At 41.4% G+C, this 21,610-nt stretch overlaps 1 protein-coding gene across 3 annotated transcripts in view; it reads right to left on the bottom strand.

The window, feature by feature from the left end:
- Positions 1–406: 406 nt before the first annotated feature.
- Positions 407–21,610, bottom strand: part of PRICKLE1 (prickle planar cell polarity protein 1) — a 126,841-nt gene continuing 105,637 nt past the window's right edge. For all 3 annotated transcript variants that reach the window (XM_064369848.1, XM_021673774.2, XM_064369849.1), the window contains exons 2-8: positions 13,262–13,441; positions 11,155–11,268; positions 10,367–10,504; positions 9,543–9,746; positions 7,753–7,939; positions 5,935–6,798; positions 407–2,723 (exon numbers count right to left, since the gene is read on the bottom strand). In XM_064369848.1, the coding sequence (XP_064225918.1) occupies positions 1,867–2,723; positions 5,935–6,798; positions 7,753–7,939; positions 9,543–9,746; positions 10,367–10,504; positions 11,155–11,268; positions 13,262–13,393 (2,496 nt within the window). In that variant the 5' untranslated portion in view covers positions 13,394–13,441 and the 3' untranslated portion in view covers positions 407–1,866. The remainder of the gene's footprint in view (positions 2,724–5,934; positions 6,799–7,752; positions 7,940–9,542; positions 9,747–10,366; positions 10,505–11,154; positions 11,269–13,261; positions 13,442–21,610) is intronic.

Below are 21,610 nucleotides of genomic sequence, written 5' to 3'. Positions count from 1 at the left end.
TCCTTTTCATTGCTGATGATGGTTTTTTAAAAACACCAGAACAGGGAATGATGTGAGTTACCACGTGAAGAACTCTCTCATCATTGGTACTTTTCTGAAGGGAATCTGTGTAGCCCAGATACAAACCCTTGCGTGGGAAGGCTATCCACCTACTACTCACTGGTTTACCCATTGGACTTGTGTCTGTCTTCCCCAAGGCCAAATTTTCCCCACTCCAGTATATGTGGAAAAATATGTCTCTGTGTCTGAAGCCCTGTTTCCTGCCTACAAGTGGGGCGTATGGACATAGGAGACAAATGGAGGTCTGTTAATGGTAAAGTGACTGCAAAATAAATCATGCCTGAACACAGGTACAAAATGGAAGTTACCTGGATACATTTGCAAAGATTTATATTAAGAAAGGTAGTTTTGTTATTCATTAAGCGTTTATTAAATACCTCCCTAAAGGTTCTAGATGCCACTAGAACCTTTAGTTGGTACTGAGATGTATATGCAAGAATGGCACATATCAAAATATCTGCTCATTAGTTCAGATCCAACATAATTTTTCCTTGAACCAGAACCTCATATTAACTTAAAGTACTCAATGGCGTAGCATCCTCTAATTTAAAGATTTTAAAACAAAAACATAACCAGAAGAAGACCCAGTTTTCAAAATTGCTGTTAAAGGCCAACATATTAGCGGAAGGGAAGGAGTAAAAAGGAATAACCTCTCTTAAAATAACAATCATCTACAAAGTCCTCTGCCACAAAAGCAGATCCTTGTCATTTCCCATGAGATAATCATCACCTTGCTGAGAATGAGAAAGGCACCCCCCGCAGGCAGGGGGGATAAAACCCATTTGCTGAAACAGCTTCTACTTGTTTTTATCATATATTCCAGGAGTTATTTGTGTGAGGGGTTTTTACATTTATACAGTTTACATTGCTTGACCCATAAATAACACATGTAAGATTAATAGGGCCATAGTTTTTTAAAGAGTATTTACATAGCCCCACCATGCATACAGAGCCTTTTTTAATATTGGGGGAAAAAAAATCAAAGTTGAATTTTCCATCACTAGGCAATATGAATTTGACCATCTAAATTTATAAACCCTGACTAAAATACAAGCAATCAGTTCATCCATAAATGCTGTTTCTGGTTCCTTAGTAAATCTAGCACTGCAGTGTAACAAACGGCTTACAATTCAGGGATATAAAAATATCAGCTTTAAAATCTGAACTGTACAGTATATACATTAATATTTGCACCGTTAAATTAGGAATACACTTAAGTCTATGAAATACTACGTTATAAATAGCAATGTTTTTTTTTTTTCCAATCTGTAGCTGGCGCTGATACAATACAATGTTCACCTGGCCAAAGAGGGTTGGAGGGGACAAGTTGGCCTCACACTAGGATGCACAGTGTTAGCTAGGTCATCGTGACGGGCATGCCTCACACCAAGACGGACTATCAAGACCTGGGCTGACCTGACTTACATAAATGACAAACACTATTGCTTTACAAAGGTGGCTGGAGTTCTCCATCCTCTAAAATCAACACCCCCATCCAATCTCTTTGAGACAGCATCTTGAGTATTCCCTTGAGGACTGGAAACCAAAGCAGCTATATCAATCTGTAACGCACCGGTACCCGATAGGCACAAGATGTCACATCCACTTGGCACCATCCAAGAAGGGTAAATTATTGGAGAAATCACACCTTTCAAATGTTAATTTGACACTGTAAACAGCTGTTGAGTTCTCATTTACATGGCCAAAGAAAGCACTTTAAACTATTTTCACAACTTTCCTATGGAAGAAAAAGATTTAGATGGTTAATGGCTAAGTTTTAAGCAAATGCTCTCCATCACTACTTGGTTAAGAAATAATACAATTTTTGCCCTTGTGTCCCTTTTTCTTCTTGGATTTAGTCGTCCTCTGACCAAACTGAGGGGTGGGAAGTGCAGACGGTGGACTAGAAAGGTCATCTGTATAGTAGGCAAATCTCTGTGGCCGGGGTTGAGGGATTGGCTGTCCAAGAAAATACCCTTCTTCTTCTGAGTCGGAAGAGGATGAGGAGGAAGAACACCAGGAATCATCATCCTCGCCATACAGTCCCAGAAACCGATTCATTCCTGGGTTCTGCAGGCCATAATCGGAAATGGCATGGGCGTACTGTCCATAGAGATCAGCGTTCTGGATGTATGCTTGGATCTCCCGGGCACTTTTATTCTGTATAAATTTCTCATAGTTATCGGGGGTGTACAGCCGCAGTCTGTCCTTGGGAGAGTATTTTCTTTCGGTAACAAGATTCAGGGCGTTGTCAGAGCGGGACTTTCTACTTCTCCTGCGGCGGTGGTGATGAGACCTGGATCCCCTCTCTTCAAAATGGTAGACGCGTCTCCGAGTCCTTTCACTCATCGGAGGCTGCCGGATTTCGACATCATAGTTCCCGTTGTCAATGACATCATCGGAAAACTTGACCTGCTGTGGTCTGGATTGAGACTTGGACCTTCTGAGCACTGGCAGATGTACTGGTTTCTCTTCCGGGAGGACTTTTTCTGGACACAACTCTGAACTCAGACTCTTTAAGGACTCTGCACTCCTGTGCAGCATGGAAGAGTTCAAAGTTCCCATATTGCTCATTTTCTCACAATCTTCTGTTTCCATCTCCTCAAAATTTTGCAGAGAATATAACGATGGCCTTGGCTTGCTTTCTCCATCCACCGAAGCCCCTAGAAGAGAGGCCAAAACAAGATGAGCTTCTCAGTCATCCTAATATTCAACAGTTATTAAAAGCAAGCTACTGAAAGGAAACATTTCACAAAAAATTTCCAATTTCAATATTTGATTAAAACCCAGAGGGAAAGCCAACATACATATACCAATTGAGAAGTGATATAAGTGTTATTGTTACAAGGGGCACAGCCTCTTTTTTTTTTTTTTTTTTAAATAAAGATGGGGTTTCACCATGTTGGCCAGGCTGATCTTGAACTCCTGACCTCACGTGATCCACCCACCTCGGCCTCCCAAAGCGCTAGGATTACAGGCGTGAGCCAATGTGCCCGGCCCTTTTTTTTTTTTTTTGAGATGGAGTTTTGCTTTTGTTGCCCAGGCTGGAGTGCAACGGCGTGATCTCGGCTCACTGCAACCTCTGCCTCCTGGGTTCAAGCGATTCTCCTGCCTTAGCCTCCTGAGTAGCTGGGATTACAGGTATGCACCACCATACCTGGCTAATTTTGTATTTTTAGTAGAGATGGGGTTTCTACATGTTGGTCAGGCTGGTCTTCAAACTCCTGACCTCAGGTGATCCACCTGCCTTGGCCTCCCAAAGAAGTGCTGGGATTACAGGTGTGTGCCACCAGGCACAGCCTCTCTTACAAACCTGGAGTCAAAGATTAGTTACAGCATGTGGCATGAGCAGCAAAAATTTAAGAGCTCTTCATAGCAGCCTCCTCATTCATTAACATAAGATGTAGAAGCTTCTGCCCCTCAATCCATTAAAGCCACATTGCTTCCTTTGAACATCTTTCAAATCAATCCCTTCCTTGGCCTCCATCATGAGCTAGTCTTCCTCATCTTATACTGAGATTAGTGGTCAGCAAACTACAGCTCAACAGCCTGTTTTATTGTGTATCAAGTTTTATTGGAACAGCCACACCTATTTGTTTACATATTGTTTATGGTTGCTTTCTACAGCAGCAGAGCTGAGTAGCTGTAGTTGCACCAGAGACCGTAGGCCTAAAAAGTGCTATCATCAAGCAGATTACGGAAAAGGTTTGCTCAACTCCTGACGTAGACCTTCATCCAGTCTTTTCTGCCTTCTAGCTGTAAAATATTCCACTTCCAGATTAATCTTCTATTGAAACATTTCTCAAAACAGATACTGATCTCTTTTGACATAATAGGGCCGGGCATGTTAAGATAAATACATACAGCGTAACAGACTGTAAGTGACAAAGGGAGTGGTGTGAATGGTTGTCAACTGGAGCCTTTTTGAAGGGAGCCTATTTTTCAGCCCATTATTGTCAAGGAATGTCAGGCTCAAATTATGTTTCTTTTCTTTTTTGAGACAGAGTCTTGCCCTGTCGCCTAGGCTGGAATGCAATGGTGTGATCTTGGGTCACTGCAACCGCTGCCTCCCAGGTTCAAGTGATTGTCCTGCCTCAGCCTCCAGAGTAGCTGAAATCACAGGCAGGTGCCACAATGCCTGGCTATTTTTTGTATTTTTAGTAGAGACTGGGTTTTGCCATGTTGGCCAGGCTGGTCTCAAACTCCTGACCTTAGGTGATCCACCCGCTTTGGCCTCCCAAAGTGCTGGGACTGCAGGTGTGAGCCACTGCACCTGGCCAAATTATGTCTATTTCTGATATTAAATTTAAAACTCTTAGCACTGGGCCTGGCAGAGAAGTGCTAACTCAGTCTCACCCATCATTCTTCCTCAACTCCCCTTCATTGTAGTCCTTCTTTGACAAGTCCGCAGAAACCAGGGGCGGGGGCGAGTAGCAGCTTTGTCTTACCCCTCCTTGTCACTGCAGTGTCTGGCACATGTCACTCCTGGCAGGAGGCAGCTACTAAGCCTTTCCTGTCTACATTACAGAAAAATTACCTTCATGAAAGGGCTGGATGTCAGTAGTTTGACTATAAAACTAGCCATGCAACAGAAACATTTCTATAATCCAAAGACTTGCTGGAAATAAGTTTCATAATGTCCTGGGTTCTAGGTCCAATCTTGCCTTTAGAACCTATGTAATGTTGGGCATTTAGCCTTTTGGTAATTCAAGTTTCCTCATTTGTAAAATGCAATTGTATCATCCACTCTATACAGCTCAGGATCATTTTAAAGATAAAATGTGGATAACTGATATGACTATGCTTTGAGAACATTAAAGTAGGCCAGGGGCAGTGGCTCACACCTGTAATCCTAGCACTTTGGGAGGCTGAGGCAGGTGGATCACCTGAGGTGAGGAGTTAGAGACCAGCCTGTCTCATGAAAATTAGCTGGGCATAGTTGGGCATAGTGGCAGACGCCTGTAATCCCAGCTACTCATAAGGCTGAGGCAGGAGAATCACCTGAACCCAGAACCTGGGAGGCAGAGGTTACAGTGAGCTGAGATCACACCATTGCACTCCAGCCTGGGCGACAAGAGTGAAACTCTGTCTCAAAAACAAAACAAAACAAAACATTAAAGTAATATTTTATAATCTAAATAAAAAGTATTCAGCTGTTTTTGAGCTGCTGTCACAGGGCAATACAGGAAAATGTTTAAAAAAATACGAGCTTGTAAAGTGTGATGGCCAATTTTAGTATCTTGAAATCCATACAGCATAATCCAAGCATACAATATCTTTCAGACACAATCCAGTTGTAGACTCCTTTACCCAATCAATTTTCTTCTCTTTAAAACAGGGATAATAAAACCTGTCCCTAAAGACTGTACTGTAAATATGTTTTATGCATATGCACTCACCTGTACACACGTTTGTTTTGCTAGTGTTTGGTATTTAAGTGAAATTCCTTCCTTCCCTTGATCCATGGTTTTGAGTAACATACAACTCCTACTCATGCTGAATTGCAATTTTTTTTTTTGAGATGGAATCTCACTCTTGTCACCCAGGCTGGACTGCAGTGGTGCAATCTCTGCTCACTACAATCTCTGCTCCTGGGTTCAAGCTATTCTCCTGCCTCAGCTTCCCGATTAGCTGGGATTACAGGCACCTGCCACCACTCCCAGCTAATTTTTGTATTTTTAGTAGAGATAGGGTTTCACCATGTCGGCTAGGCTGGTCTCAAACTCCTGACCCCAAGTGATCTGCCCACCTCAGCCTCCCGAAGTGCTGGGATTACAGGTGTGAGCCACCATATCCAGCTGGAATTGCAATTTTTTGAATACACTGTGTAGCAGCTCCTTTTTTCAAATACCCCACAATCCCTAGATTACACACCTGTGATATTGGACAATGCCAAAGAATCCATCGAATCCCGAACACTTTGCTCTGGTTTCAGGTCTGACAGACACTCCAGGGAATCTTCGTACCACTGTGTTTCATCGTGATTATACCCTGAAGCCCCATGGTCCAGATCCAATTCCTGGAGCCTTCTAGTGCTTGCAGGGCCTGGGTGGCTGCCATAAGCAGAATCGCCCAGTCCATCTTGTGATTGTGCCCAGTACATATCAGACTGGTATTTTTTACTTGCAAGGCTCTGGTTATTTTGCTTTAACTCAGTCTTATTTTTAACCACGTTATCAGATATCCAATGCTCATTGGCTCGAATATCCATCTCATTGGGCTGTGGCTGAAAGAGGCTTTTATCACCAAACTTGAGGAGGAGCTGTGTCATATAATCTTCATGATCAGCCCATTCTTCAGGGTCTTCTGGAGTTTCATGCTCTACTCTGCCTTTCCAAAATTCTTCACTGGCAAAACTTGTTCCTTGCCTGGAGAGACTCAGATCATCCAATTTTCGAGAAAGGGTGTCATCAGCATTGCCTGAGAGGCCAGGAAACTTGTAGTTCAGAGCAGGGGATAAGAGGAGAGACTGTCTACACTGATCTGCTGACCGGCTGCTCTTGCCCATTCGGACACTTCTTCGGGAATCTCTTGATCTAGCTGACTGAAATGCAGAGTCGGAAGAATCAGAGGCATGGACGTCTTCACCGAGACTGCATGTTTTTGAACAGTAAATCTGACCCTGTTTGGGAAGGAAGGGACATCCCAACAAAGAGGCTTTACACTGGGCACAGGAAAAGCATGCTTCCGTGGCATGCCAGTGCTGCCCGTCATAGGTCATCTGCGCATGGTCCACACCTGTTTTGAAAAGGATAGAATAAATAACAGGTTATAGTTTATTGCCTGAAACAAGGAATAAGGAAGAAATGAAAAAAAAATAAAGATTATGGGCATGGGGGGGCTCTCAAGGGTAATGGAAATGTCCGTATCTTGAGAGGGGTGTGGGTGACACAGATAAAATTAATCTGAATTCTTTGTGGATTCTGTATTTGTAATTTTGCCTACTTATTAAAATTTATCCATAACCCCAAAACTGATATTCGCAACACTTTCATGGTCATTCGCAGATGTGCAGAGTGGTAAAAACATGAATTGAACCAACACGCACTGATCCAGGAGATGCTCTGCCTTTTGTTTCGGCTCATGTTGTAGACAAGTATCCTATTCCTGGTCTATTTACTGTAGTGTTTGCTGCATTTTTGTGCTTTTTGTTGGTGAGTCTCCTGTTTAAAATGACCCCCAAGTATAATGCTGATAATGCTGAAATGCTATCGTATTCCAAAGTACAAGAAGGCTGTGATGTGCCTTATGGAGGAAAGACATGTAATTAGATAGGCTTCTAATCTTGAGTACACTACTACTGGCTGTGAGTTCAGTATTAATGCATCAACAATGTGTATTCAATAAGGAGGTAGCTTTAAGGAAAAACACATGTGAAACAAGGTTATGTATTGATGAGTTGATGAAACTGTGTGACCAGAGGCTCACAGGAACCTAACCCTGTATTCCCCCACGATTCAGTGTTCACTAATCCAGTGTTTGCAGGAATTTTACAGAACACAACTATGACAAATAACAAGAATCCACTCTACGTTCATTTGTCAAAGCTCATCAGCTGGAACACATAAGATCTGGACATTTCACTGTATGTAAATTATATCTCAACTTTAAAAAACAGAAAAAAAGACTGTGGATAATCCTAGACAGACTAATGGCTAGGTGACAGGGCAGACGGGGAGGCTGTGGCCTTACCAATATGTTCCCCACAGGTTTCACAGTACTCTGCATAGAGAGACTCAAAACAGCCACAGCAGAAGGGGCGGCCATCCTTCATGATATACCTCTGTCCTCCCAGGACCGTTTCACACTCAAGGCAGCAGAAATGTTTCATGTGCCAATGGCGACCCTCAGCTTCTGTGCACTCATCAGCAAAAATTATCTTCAAAAAGAAACGTGAAACCAGAGAATGAAAGGAAATCATCAGTAACTATTTGAAAGGCCAAGTAACTGTATGTTTTCTGGGCAATGGACAGACACTGGCTCTTTAATAAATCAGATAGCTAGCCTTGTTTCTGAGAGATGCAAGCTTAAAACTAACTTCATTTAGCTACAAACTAGAGCATAAATTGACAGTGTTGAAAAGAGAAATAATAAATGCTTGCTTCAATTTTAAAAAACAGAATTCTACATTGGAAATAATTCACTGGGTCATATTTTTGCTCCCCGATAACATTTCCTTGGCATAATCTGGCAACACATTAACATGGAAATAATTTAGTGAAACAATTTGGTGTTTAGTAGAAAGAAAACTCATAGAAATGTCTGTGGATGCAACATAGTTATAGCTACACACGCTGGAATTGAACGAACAGCACTGGTGTTGATGGTGCTTTATTTGCCCTGGTGACCATCTCCAGATGAAGGATTCTTTTTATTTTTTATCTTTTTGAGATAGGGTCTCACTTGTAGCCCAGGCTGGAGCACAGTGGCACAATCATAGCTCTTTGTAGCCTCAAACTCCTGGGCTCGAGCCATCCTCCCACCTCCGCCTCCTAAGTAACTAGGACCGCAAGGGCATAACCACCAGGCCCAAGTGGGTTATGCCAAAAAAAAAAAAAATTTTTTTGGGCAAAGATGGGGTCTCACCATGGGGTCCAGTCTGGTTCTTTTATTTTTTTATATTTTGGTTTTCAAAATATGTTCAAGTAGCACACTGATGAAAAAAACGTGTAAAATAAATAAATGTATAAAAATAAAAACAAAGTTTATTGTCATAGATTGAAGGAGACTAAGAAGATACAACGAGTAAATGCAGTAAGGCACTCTGGATTGATCTTGGGTAAGAAGAGGGACATCCATTTAAAAACGGGGAAATCTCGACCAAGACTATGGTTTAGTTAATGGTATTACACTGATGTTAATTTCTTAGTTTTGATACATATAGCATGGTTATGTAAGACGTTACCATCAGGGGAAGCTGGGAGAAGGGCACGCAGGATCTCTCTGTAATAGCTTTGCAACTCTTCTATAAATCTAAAATTATTTTAAAATAAAAAGCTAAAGGGAAAATTTTTTTCCTTTCAAGCCATCATCCATTCCCACCTTCGCCCAGGGTAACTACTATTAACTTGGTATTTGTCTTTCCATACTTTTTCTGAGTATAAACAAATACATATATCATATTGGTTTTTTAATCCTTAACAAAAATAAGACCATCTTCTACATGCTGTTCTGCAACTTGTATGTTCTCACAACCACTGAAGACATAATACTTACCAAAGTACAAAGACATCTGCTCTCCTTTCTATGTTATTAGGTAGGTGCAAAAGTAATTGCAGTTTTAATCATTATGGCAAATCTGCAATTACTTTGCACCAACCAAATATAGATTATTCCATTGTATGAATGTACAAGATTATCTTAAAAATATACACACAGAGCAAAAGCCAGGAAATTTTAATATTTTACTTAGATGTAAACAGTGGAATATTGGCTTAATCTAAGCTTATTTTTTCCAGTGTGAAAGGATGAACTTTTTTTACCTCGTCACATGCTGAGCACCGTGGTTTGAGCAGTTCTGCATGGTGCCTGCCACAGTGAATTTTTCCATCCTGATAAAAATAGATGAGGTCGACCAGCAGCTCATTGCACGTGAAGCAGACAAAACAGGATGGGTGCCAGCACACACCAGGGCCCGCACGGGAAGCGAACACTGCAACTTCACCTCCATTTATCTTCATCCCACACTACAAACAAACAGGTTTGAATGTAAAAGGATCATTCTTAAAGACGGGACTCTCAGGCTTTCCTACATTAGGATACATCTCAAATTTGTGAGGAATGCATTTATTTTTGCCTCCTCTGTTAGTGATTAAGTAGCTCTTTAATGCTGGATTGCTGATGATTCTCCATTGTAAGGCACATGCCTCAGATATACTACGACTGTTTTTAAGGACAGTGTAATCTGATTCACACAAATAGTGGTTTTCCTGTGCCAGCTTCCTGCTGGATACATTTCCTACTCTGAGAACTGCCAGCAAAGATCTGAATGTCTTCATTATGTTTCTGCATCTTTTGAATACGAGGTGTATCCTAGCACCTACCTTGATGCCAGGATCCTACCAAAGGCAGGATTTCACCCAATGTTTGCATAAGGGCGATTGACTCCTGCTGTCATGTACAGCAGTGTAGCCAGCTACAAATATGAAACATGAATTGCTATTTAATAAAAAGCTAGGCTGTCTTTCTCTTATTTTTTTGGAGGCATTCAGGGCCCACACCTCTGGTAGCCCAGTCACCTACCCTCAGCTGTCCACTCCATCCTCATCACTGCCACAAGCTATGCATTGGCGAAGGGGCTGCCCACCTGCTCACACACAGCATGCATGACTGCTCTGGACAGAAGCTTAATTGTTCCTCTTCCCAGTGCTTCTTTCTTCCGCTGAGCACTGAACACCTGCAATTCTTTTTTCTCCTCTTCACTCAAAGACTGGCAATACCGCACCTTCACAGAAAGCAAATCAGAAACACCACACTGAGTACACAGCACTTCTCACCAGTTCTCGATTTCCAGAGTTAGAGTTTCAGGAAATAAAACAGTAAGTTTAGCTCTCCTGTGTCACGCCTCCACAATTTTAAAATGACACCATATCTGAATCTTACAGCCTCTCTAGAAAGGGAAATGCAATGTGAAGAAATAGTCTCTTTAAAATAATAAATGTTTAATTGAAACCTTTATTAGTACAGACATTTAAGAAAAAAATAAGGTACTAACCTTTCCACAAAAGGTTTAAACTTGTTAATTGCCACTTTTACTCTCCATTCTACATGCACTCAACTCAATTGCTGGCCTGAATGACCACAAAGCAGTCACTCTGGATGCAGGGGCAGGGAAATCTCAGGAATTTGTAGGTTCCTAATCATTGGTGGGTGGCTGCAAACACTATAAAAACCAGCTTGTGTTAAGTTTATTACACTGATACTCTTTTTCCTCTCTTCTCTTTAGGAATAAAAGCTGTATTCTCTGGCCAAATTTTAACTAAAGAAAGGCAAAAGAGAGCCCTAGCCAGTGAGGAGTTGGGGTTTATAAGCAGCATCTCAGCGCTTATCATGCATTTTTCTTTTTTCTAATTAGCCTTCTTCCCATTATTTTACCTCATTATCATGTGGTGGTAACTGGTACAAAAGCTGTTTAATCCGATGTTTCTCTCCAGGGCTGTTAACATAAGGAACCTTCTCCTCTGGTAAGCAAGCAAAATAGAGCTGGATCTGCGTAACAGATAGTTAGAATGGCATCAGCATACAGAACTGAGCATCTCAGCTCACTTTATCTTTAAAAGTTACCTTTCCCTAGGTACAGCGTTTGACCTCTTGTAGCTAATGAGAAGACCAGCTCTGAGCCAACTCAGCAGAACTGCAAACCTTCAGATAACTAGCACCCAGCTGCTAAATTGCTCTTCAGGAATGTAATTTGTAGTGACAATTAGGCACATCATAAATTATGCACCATAAAATATGCACATTTAAGACTACTATTCCCGGTGGTGTAACTCACGCCTGTAAGCCAGCACTCTGGGAGGCCAAGGCTGGTGGATCACATGAGGTCAGGAGTTCGAGACCAGCCTGGCCAACATGGTAAAAACCCTATTTCTACTAAAAATACAAAAATTAGCTGGGCGTGGTGGTGTACACCTGTAATCCTAGCTACTCAGGAGGCTGAGGCAGGAGAATCGCTTGAACCCATAAGGCGGAGGTTGCAGTGAGCTGAAATCGCGTCACTGCACTCCAGCCTGGGCAACAGAGACTCCATTTCAAAAAAAAAAAAAATACTCTTCCCCTGCCAATCTTCCAAGGGTCAGCCAAGAGATCAGCAAGAGCGAGTGTCCTGGGTGAATTCTGCAAATTACCACACAGACTGTGTGACACGGTCCAAAATCCAGCCACTACACAAATACATTTAATGTGCTCTCTGAATTTTACACATCACAAAGACAAAAGCTGTTTTGCTAAACATTGTAAACTCTTCATCAGGTCCTCTCAAACATCAGCTTTCTTTGCTTCCATGGGTGGGTGCTATTTTCTGAACACCTGGAGTCAGCCTCCCCAGGGAAACTGGAGAGGAGCCATATTGAGCTGTACTTTGCTCACTCTGAAAGGAAAACTTAATTTCTGCTTGTTTTTCTGTTGTTTTTAAAGGAACATCCCTTAACAAGTACTGCAAAGGATACTGCAGTGCTGAGAAGGAATGAAAGAAAAAAAAGATAGGAATTTAGGACTGGTCAACTTCAATATCTTGGTACCACACAAAACCTACCCACCCTAAGATGTAAGAATGGTCTCTCTAAGTAGTTTGTCAAAATATTGCTTTCCTAACTGCTTCACCAGCACTTCACCCTCTCCCCATTCTATCAGCTCTAGAAGCTTTGTACAGTTATAAACACTTACTGAATATCAGCTTACTGAATATGTGTGCCAGGTACTGTGCTATGCCATGGAAAAATAAGGATACCCTATTCTCAAAAAATGCCCTACCCTAAAGGAAACAGAACCCTAATTCAGAAGCAAAGCAACCACACACCCCACTGTTAACTTTATTTTTAAATGATGCCTTTGCTCTTTTAATAGTATCACCAGTGATTTTCAAGAAGTTAATCACCATAAAGATATTGGGAAAATTAAAATAGGCATATAGAATGTTCTCATCTTCCTAAATAACAATACAAACAAAGCATAGAATTAACTCTTTAATATTTTTTTTCTAATCCCCGAGGTGCAAGTGACAGGCTCTTTAATATGCGGAGTTATCAAAGGTCAAACGTCTCAGCAGTAACACTTCAGAGGGTCTTCCATCAGTCGCCATTTCTCTTCCCAAGCAAAAGCATTGCTGAGAACTGGCATGGAAGCTTTTCTCTTTTCTTTTATTGCCTTTTTGTTGTCACAGAAGTTTTTTAAAAGGTAAATTCCTCTCACTCTCAAGGGGAGGGACTCATCAGAAGTACACATAACCAATGCATATGTGGTACTGTGGATTTCATTCATTAGAGCAAAAATGGGATCCTTATGAGGCTTCTGGAACCATGGGTACAAAGAGACTGGAAACTTCCACTGAGAAACTAAATATGACCTTCAAAAGTAAAACTTCAAAGCCATAGAAAGAATAAGGACTAGGTGGGTGATGTTCTATCCATTTACAAAATACTGTTCAGAAGTCTTAACTCACACTGAAAAACAAAGGTTAAACACAGGATGATGAAGTTCCTACCTGCTCTGGCCTCAGGCCCGGAGGGACCCAGGCGTACTCCTCTAAGGCGCAGCCAGAGTCATCATCTGATGTGGAACTTCTCTGGCAGCCAAAGGCCAATTTGCTCATCTTGGGCTCCATCTCCAAAGGCATAAAGTTTAAAGCCTGGTTTCTCAGTCACAGAACATCAAACAATGGCTGCTGTGGACAATATAAGAAAAAACAAAGACATCTAAAACCTGAATGCACTTCTCTTACCCTCCCAGAGCTTTTATTGAATGCTGTTAACACACAGCTGGGCCCGAAAAAGTAACAGAATTACTACTGTCACCACCCCCCAGCCCCCAGGCCCCCTGAAACTTAAAATTTAGAGCTATATAATTCGGAAGTAGTCCCTTTGCCAGCTCTGAATTTCAGAGCATGCCACTAAAGCTAGTTTATTTCCAGGAGCCTTAAAAGGTGCCTCTCTGCAGTCGATTCATTCGGAAAGTTCTCAAGAAAGTTGCTGTGTCGACTTCTGCCCACAAATCCCTGTGACATCCTATGAGTTGTAGAAAGAAGCGTCAGGGATTGGGTCACCTGCCTTGCCCACTACTATGTCGCATGAAAAATGGCTCAAGACCCCACTCGGCCCCCCAGTATTTCCCAAGCAGTTTTTCCAACTGAGGCAGTGCTGCCGCCTGAGAGTGGGTCCACTCAGCCAAACCACTCAGGTTTCAGATTTCTAATTATGGTTTGTAAGACACTAAACTTGAGTTTACACATTAAATAGAAATAGGGCAATTAAATCCTTATACTGCACATTAAATCCTCAAGCCTTTACTAAGGGCTACAGTCAGCCAGACATTCATCAATGAGTTCCTTCAGCAAACAATCACTAAATAGAGCACTATGTGAAAATAAAATCCAGCTTGGTGACTGTTAATGTTTAATTGCATCATAAGCAGGCATTCACTAAAAAGTTATGCAGTCAGTGCCTACTACGTGTGAAATGTCATCAGCCTGCTATGGGCAATGTAAGATGTAAATCCTCCTCTGAATAAAAAGCCTCCAAGACAACATTCTCTGCCCTACAACCCAGGCACTTTGCTATCACCATTTATGTTCTTTGTATTTTCTGATTCTTAAAAATCATCCCTCATCCCAGGGCACAAAGAAAATAATAATAACACAACTTTCAGAATCAGATGGAGAGATGGAGCTTTTTTATCCCTGCCCCTTTTACCCACAAATAATGATGTAAAGAAAGAAAATTATAGGTAATTATAGCAACCCGATCATTTTAGAGAAAATAAGGTTCAGGGAAGCCAAGAGACTTGTCCAAGGTCGTACAGCTAAAAGCCAGAGTCTAGTCACACATACACACTGACATGTCAGACTTCCAAAAATCCTTCTGCCTTAATAAACGTTCTTCGATCTCAGGAAGGATGTCAAAAAAAAAAAAAAGTTCTCATTTGCTTAAACAAGTGGGAAAGGCAGTGAAAACCCATACACATTCAGCCTGAGACTAAGTCATTTTTCAGCAACTATCTCAATTTAACTCTAAATATTAAGAATGCTGGAAAATACTACCTATTAAAAACCAGTGATTATTGGCCAGGCCCGGTGGCTCACGCCTTTAATCCCAGCACTACGGGAGGCTGAGGTAGATGGATCACAACGTCAGGAGTTCAAGCCCAGCCTGGCCAACATGGTGAAACCCTGTCTCTACTAAAAATACAAAAATTAGCCAAGTATGGTGGTGGATGCCTGTAATCTCAGCTACTCGGCAGGCTGAGGCAGGAAGAACTGCTTGAACCTGGAGGTGGAGGTTGCAGTGAGCTGAGACGGCACCACTGAACTCCAGCCCGAGTGGCAGAGCAAGACTCCATCTTGAAAAAAGTAAAATGAAATAAAACCTATGGTTAAAACTTAGGGTTTTTCTTTTATAAATGATAGGACATTGAGAAAATTAATGTCGTAGCAGTTCACAAATGAAGGCCAAGCACTTCATAGCTACAATCTTTATTAGCAGTAGGAGCAATGCCACACATACATTATTCCAACTAATAGATTTAACTTTCATTCACCGTGAACAGAAAGTGAAGATGACCTCATTTCCTACACTACCATGGGGAGGTCATGACCTTTTAAACAAGGCACCATTTCACACAGGTGCAGCTCACTCATGTCTTGACTAAGGAAATGCTTTCTAAACAGAGGCGGATTCCTCTGACTCCTCAATAAAAAAGGATGCGTTAATGAGTCAGAAAATGTCTTGGATATTTTGAAAAAAACACTCCCACATGTCAAAGGAAGAGAACCAGAGGTTAAGAATTTAATTAGTAACCCCCAAACTCCTACCAAGAGAATGAATGCCTTCGATGCAATTTAACCCAAATCATGAAACATGAACATCTGTCCCCTGCCAAATCCGGCTAAGCGGGGAGACAATACGGTATTTCCTCTGCAGACTTACAAAGAACATAAGTATTAAACAGAACCTACAAATTAAATGTCACTGGATTATAAAACAAGAGAAAACAGCACAAATTAAGACAAGCCATGGATTTTCCAAGCTGGCACAAAGATACAGATTGCCGAAGACTTGACTTACTTTTACAGCTGTACTCCCTGATTAGCTTTTGTGAAAAATGTACAGAAAATTACTATCCTAATCAAGGTAAATCAACGTTAGCACTACATGCCACCATCCCACCATCCCCTCTTGCCAATCACCTGGAAGTTCTGGCCACATCTCAAACTTAAAATCCCCACAAGTTCATTCCAGCCTTTCAACAAATTACATTGAGGACTGGCTGTCACTCGTGCACAAATTAAGAGTCCAACTGAAGGAACATGAGTGACAATATCCTTTTCATTACAGCCATGGCTTTCTGTTTCATTTGTTAGCAGATGGCTAACTTACTTCTCCATGCCTGGCTGGTACCACCAGTGTTATGGCATTTAATCGCCATATCAAGCAACCCAGTATAAGTGGTGTCTCACTTAACAGATGGGGAAAGTAAGCCTCAGAGAAGGGTCAATTGTCCAAGGTCAGTAAGTGGCCTTAGAACCAGGCTTGGCTGTGATCATAAACCCCTGCAACCCCACACTGCCTCCTCGGGGGAGCGCTGATTGAGCCAATTCCCTTTTCTTTGGGGAATCAGACACACAAAGTGACACAACTGAAGGGTAGTCCATTTTGCCCACAGAAGGCATTGTAAGGATATACAGTCAAAAAGGACTGAAAAAAATCCAATGGCCTTATGAGCAGTTGGTTCAAAGTTTACTCACTGAGGAAAGTTTTTCTTTTTCCTTTATATTAGAGAATACTCAAAATGACAAAACATTACATTTATTGGCAAGTTCTCAGAGCTCATTAAAACACAAACATTAAAAAAATGTTGCCTGGGCGTGGTGGCTCACACCTGTAATCCCAGCATTTTGGGAGGCTGAGGAGGGCAGACGACCTGAGGTCAGGAGTTTGAGACCAGCCTGGCCAACGTAGTGAAACTTATTAGTGAAACTCTACTAAAAATACACAAAAATTAGCTGGGCGTGGTGGTGGGCACCTGTAATCCCAACTACTCAGGAGGCTGAGGCAGGAGAATCGCTTGAACCGAAGTTGCAGTGAGCTGAGATTGCACCAATGCACTCCAGTCTGGGTGACAAGAGCGAAACTCTGTCTCACAAAAAAAAATAAAAATAAAAAGTTATATGGCATGGCCTCCACTGGGACCAGGCTGTGTTAAGAGTTGCTACATCATCACTAGCAACTTCTTTACCTGATAACATGAAACTTCAATTTAGATTTTTCTTTTTCCTATTTATCTGAGATGAGGTCTTGCTCTGTCACCCAGGCTAGAGTGCAGTGGTACAATCAGGGCTCATTGCAGCCTCTACCTCCCGGGTCCAAGCAATCCTCCTGCCTCAGCCTCCCAAGCAGCTGGGACCACAGTCATGTGCCACCACACCTGACTAGGTTTTTTGTTTTTGTTTTTTATAGAGATGGTCTCTCTATGTTGCCCAGGCTGGTCTCAAAACTCCTGGGTTCAATATATCCTCCTGCTTTGGCCTCCCAAAGTGCTAGGATTACAGACGTGAGCCATCGCACCTGATTTATTTTTTATTTTTTATTTTTTAAGATTGCTTGTACTTGCCAAGAGACACTGACGGTCTATTCTTAAGTATATCAGTCGGGTAAAAGCAGTGGCAGCTAAACATAGTTCTTATGCTTGTAAAAAGTTACAATAAAAACTATAAAAATGTGACCTCACAAATACCCCTTCCTTAGGCATTTTTCACCACTATATGGTATTTACTTTGACAGCACAGAAGGAAGAGGGGAGCCTGGCTATTCCTTCTGCTCTGGGCCATGGCTGAGGCTCTTCCTGAGGATTACCTAACCTTGGCTGTATGTGGTCTACCAAAACACCATGTTTTAAGCCAAGCATATGAGACCACAGGTGGATTAGACCTAATAGAAAAATTCTATTAACTTCATTTCCAGGTATTATCTCTTAAGGCTGATCACATAAAATGGGCAGAATCAGTTTTAGAAGTAGGCTGAATTATAATGGAAATAGAACTACTCAAAGTTGGGGTTATGGCAGAGTAAAACTTTGCTTTATGATGCTTCTTTTTTCTTTTGTAGAACCATGCTTAGGTGAACTAACAGTGGCCCTGTCCTGTACCCTATACTTTTTTTTGGGGGGTAAAATTTTATTTTGGTATAACTTTAAACTTCCAAAAAGATGCAAGAGTAAAAGAACTCTGATACATCCCTTGCCTGGACTCATCAACGGTTACATCTTGCTCCATTTGCTTTTTCATCATCATCCTCCCTCCCTCTCCCTCTCTCTCTCCCTCTCATCTATACACACTTTTGTGGGATCCATTTGAGAGTATATTTTTGACATTCTTTTATCTAAGACATCAGCATTCTTGACAATTCTAAGGCAGGTTTATTGTCTCAGTCTTAAAACGCTGTAGTAAACTTAATCATAAATGCATGTCAACTATGCATTAACCAATCCTGTGCTAAGTTTGGAAATAAATCAAGAGTCCCATTTCTCCAGTGTCTCCCTATAATTTTGAATTACAAATAAATAAACCTCATAATGCAGGAGAAAAAAAAGCAAAACAGTTTTCGGAGATGGGTTTGCTCAGGTTCCAAATAGTCTGACCATTAAGGAGACGTGTGGAGGACACAAAACCTTTTAACAGCTACCACCACCATCAGAGATGGCATTGGGAGGGGTTGGTCAAGCACACAGAACAGCTGTCAGAACTTAATTCTAATAGGGTCATGAGTTCTTTGCAGACACTATTTTGAAGACTAAAAGCCTACTATCAGAGTCAAGTAGAGAAATAAATGTCAAGCAGAAAAGAACAGCTTGGTCACAAGGGAGGTGAGAAAGAAGCCCAAGGTTTGGTAGAGAGAGCTGAGATACTTTTTTCTTAGAAAGGCAAGAATTATCATGGGGCTGTTCCATGCAAGTCATGCAATAGAAAATGGAACAGTTCCATTTCCCTCCTTTGTCCTTTCTCTCTCCTCTTCCTTCAAAATAAATAGCTACTTCTTACCATTTAAAAAGATTCAAAGACAAACAGCTAGCAGATGTATGACTTCTCAATCATCATTAATTGTCAAGAGAACATCTGACCCAAAGGATAAGAGCTATACTTAGGGAATGGAATCTGATGCTCTCAGCATTCAGTAAACTTGGTCCTGAAGTCTTCAAAACTTTGACAAGCCAACAAACATCTTAGGACCTGATTTTTTTTTTTTTAAATACCCACTATTGGCTGGGCACGGTGGCTCATGCCTGTAGCACTTTCGGAGGCCGAGGCGGGTGGATGAGTTCAAGACCAGACTGACCAACATGGTAAAACCCCGTCTCTACTAAAAAATACAAAAATTAGCTGGGCATGGTGGCTCGTGCCTGTAATCCCAGCTATTTGGGAGGCTGAGGTAGGAGAATTGCTTGAACTGGGACCCAGGAGGCGGAGATTGCAGTGAGCCAAAATCACGCCACTGCACTCCAGCCTAGGCTACAGAGCGAGACTCTGTCTCAAGAAGAAAAAAAAAGCCACTATTTGCCTTCCAAGATACAAAAGAGTTTTAAAACAGAAAAGAATTTCATGAACAAAGATTTAAAACTCCTATTGCAACGTACCAATTGGCATTGTTACGTCCACTGGGAATAACTTTCTTAAAGCTAACCAGTGACAAATGGAATTGGTTATTAACAAATGGAATTAATGTTATTAACAAATATGTTAATAACAAAACCTGAGTTTCATCTTCTTTTTGAGCTTGGGAGGGCTCTGGCCTTCTGAATGGCAGACAATTTTGCCAAGTTATTGGCCGACATTTCCAGCGGCTTTGGAAGCAGCTTCTAACCAGTCCTCACATAAAACCTCCAACACCAGACACATTGTGTGTGTGCGTGCACACATACACACACAGCATGCGTAGTGGTCTATGCATGGAACACGGCAGTTTTTCCAGTTGCCTTAGATAAAGCAACAATTGTGAACATCTAGTATAGGCTTGACTATGAGGGGGCACTTGTTCCCCAAATTTGAGTATGGCCTCATTCATATAACATAGTGACATAATGAGGGGTTCCTTTGTGAAATTTACTTTCTAGATTCATTCATTGCATTCATTCTTTCATCCTTATATTTAAAGTTGTTATTGAATGGTTCTAGGGGATGTCAAAAAGGAGCCAACTGACATTTATTCCATTAAAAGCCAGAACATAAAAAGAAATGTAGCTGATGGGTGTGATGGCTCATGCCCATAATCCCAGCACTTTGAGAGGCCGAGGCTGGATCACTTGAGGCTGGGAGTTCAAGACCAGCCTGACACCAACACGGTGAAACCCCATCTCTACTAAAAATACAAAAATCAGCTGGGCATGGTGGCTCGTGCCTGTAATCCCAGCTACTTGGGAGGCTGAGGTAGGAGAATTGCTTGAACTGGGACCCAGGAGGCGGAGGTTGCAGTTAGCCAAGACGGTGCCATTGCACTTCAGCCTGGGCAACAAGACCAAAATTCTGTTTCAAAAAAAAAAAAAAAAATCCATTTTTCATCTCCTTGCTTTCTTTAATGGTGGTATGTGTAAAAATTGTATGTGATTTAGCCTTTGGCTGATCATTTGTTTTCATTTTGAGCAAAGTAGAAAACACTGGCTTCAGGATTCAAGAAACAAAATGGCCCTGACCCATAACTTTATGATAACTAGCAAACTTTTTGTAGGTTTTTTTCTCCCTGCTCTCACGTTTTGATCCTTGCTACTTGCCTCTTATTAACTTGCCTTTCCCTTTTGCCCACAACCAACAACCTCCAAACCTCTTAGTTGCTTCCAATATTCTGTAAATTCAACTACTCTTTGAAAAGTACCTAGAAGCTGGGCACATGCCTATACGCTCAGCTACTTGGGGGCTAAAGTGGGAGGACCGCTTGAGCCCAGGAGTTTGAGACCAGTTTGGGCAATATGGCAAGACCCTGTCTCAAAAAAAAGTATATATGGTAATAAAGGCATGGATGAAGGCTTAAGCACTTCTCCTATAAGCACAGCAATCACTGGCGAAATAAGATAGCATATAGTATGTGAAAGTGTTAGTCAGGCTAAAGAGAAGGTTTAATCATTTTATTATGCTATTTTGGCCATTTGGGCATCATTTCATTTTCTACTGGTCTGAATGCTGCTTCCAGGAGAGCTAAGGATTATTATTTTGATTGCCCTTGATAGATACATAAACGAGCCATTACTATTTTCCTGTAAAGAGTTTAATAAGTCAGCACAGTATATGCAGGTCCAGCGGCAATGAAGAGTGGACAGTTTCACTAGAAGACAGATTCTTATAAAGAAGCAACAACAGATGGCAATGGTGTCTGAATCCTATTTTCAAGAATTATACATTTCAGGCAGCAAACTGTGGGCTTATCACTACAGGCAACGGGAAGCTGCAAAAGACATGAATGGAGACTGCCACAAGATACTTCTGGTTCTCAAAGAAAATTAATACGGGGTAGTGATGGCCAGGAAAAAGATAAAGAACCTAAGAGGGGCCAATTAATATACTGTCCCTAAGAAAGCCTACACATGGTGACTTGGGGAGGGAAAGTAAAAGGAACTAATAGCAAGGAAGAAATTGGGCCAAAGATAGTTTTGAGTATTAGGTGATTGACGTACAATACATAAGTACCTTAGGGCAACTCAGAAGGGAGCGAGGATTTGAGGGATTTCAGGAGAATGAGTTTAATCAGATACATATTGAGGTTGTAACTATATATCGGGTCTGGTATGATTCCTATTATTCAAAATTTTCTTGGATCAAGTCACCAAATCAAAATCATGCAAGTAAAAAACAGTA

Source organism: Aotus nancymaae, unplaced genomic scaffold (assembly GCF_030222135.1).
Source record: "Aotus nancymaae isolate 86718 unplaced genomic scaffold, 86718_ANA_hifiasm-v0.15.2.pri h1tg000092l, whole genome shotgun sequence".
In the NCBI taxonomy this organism is placed as follows: Eukaryota; Metazoa; Chordata; class Mammalia; order Primates; family Aotidae; genus Aotus; species Aotus nancymaae.
This window is presented reverse-complemented; position numbering and strand designations above follow the sequence as displayed.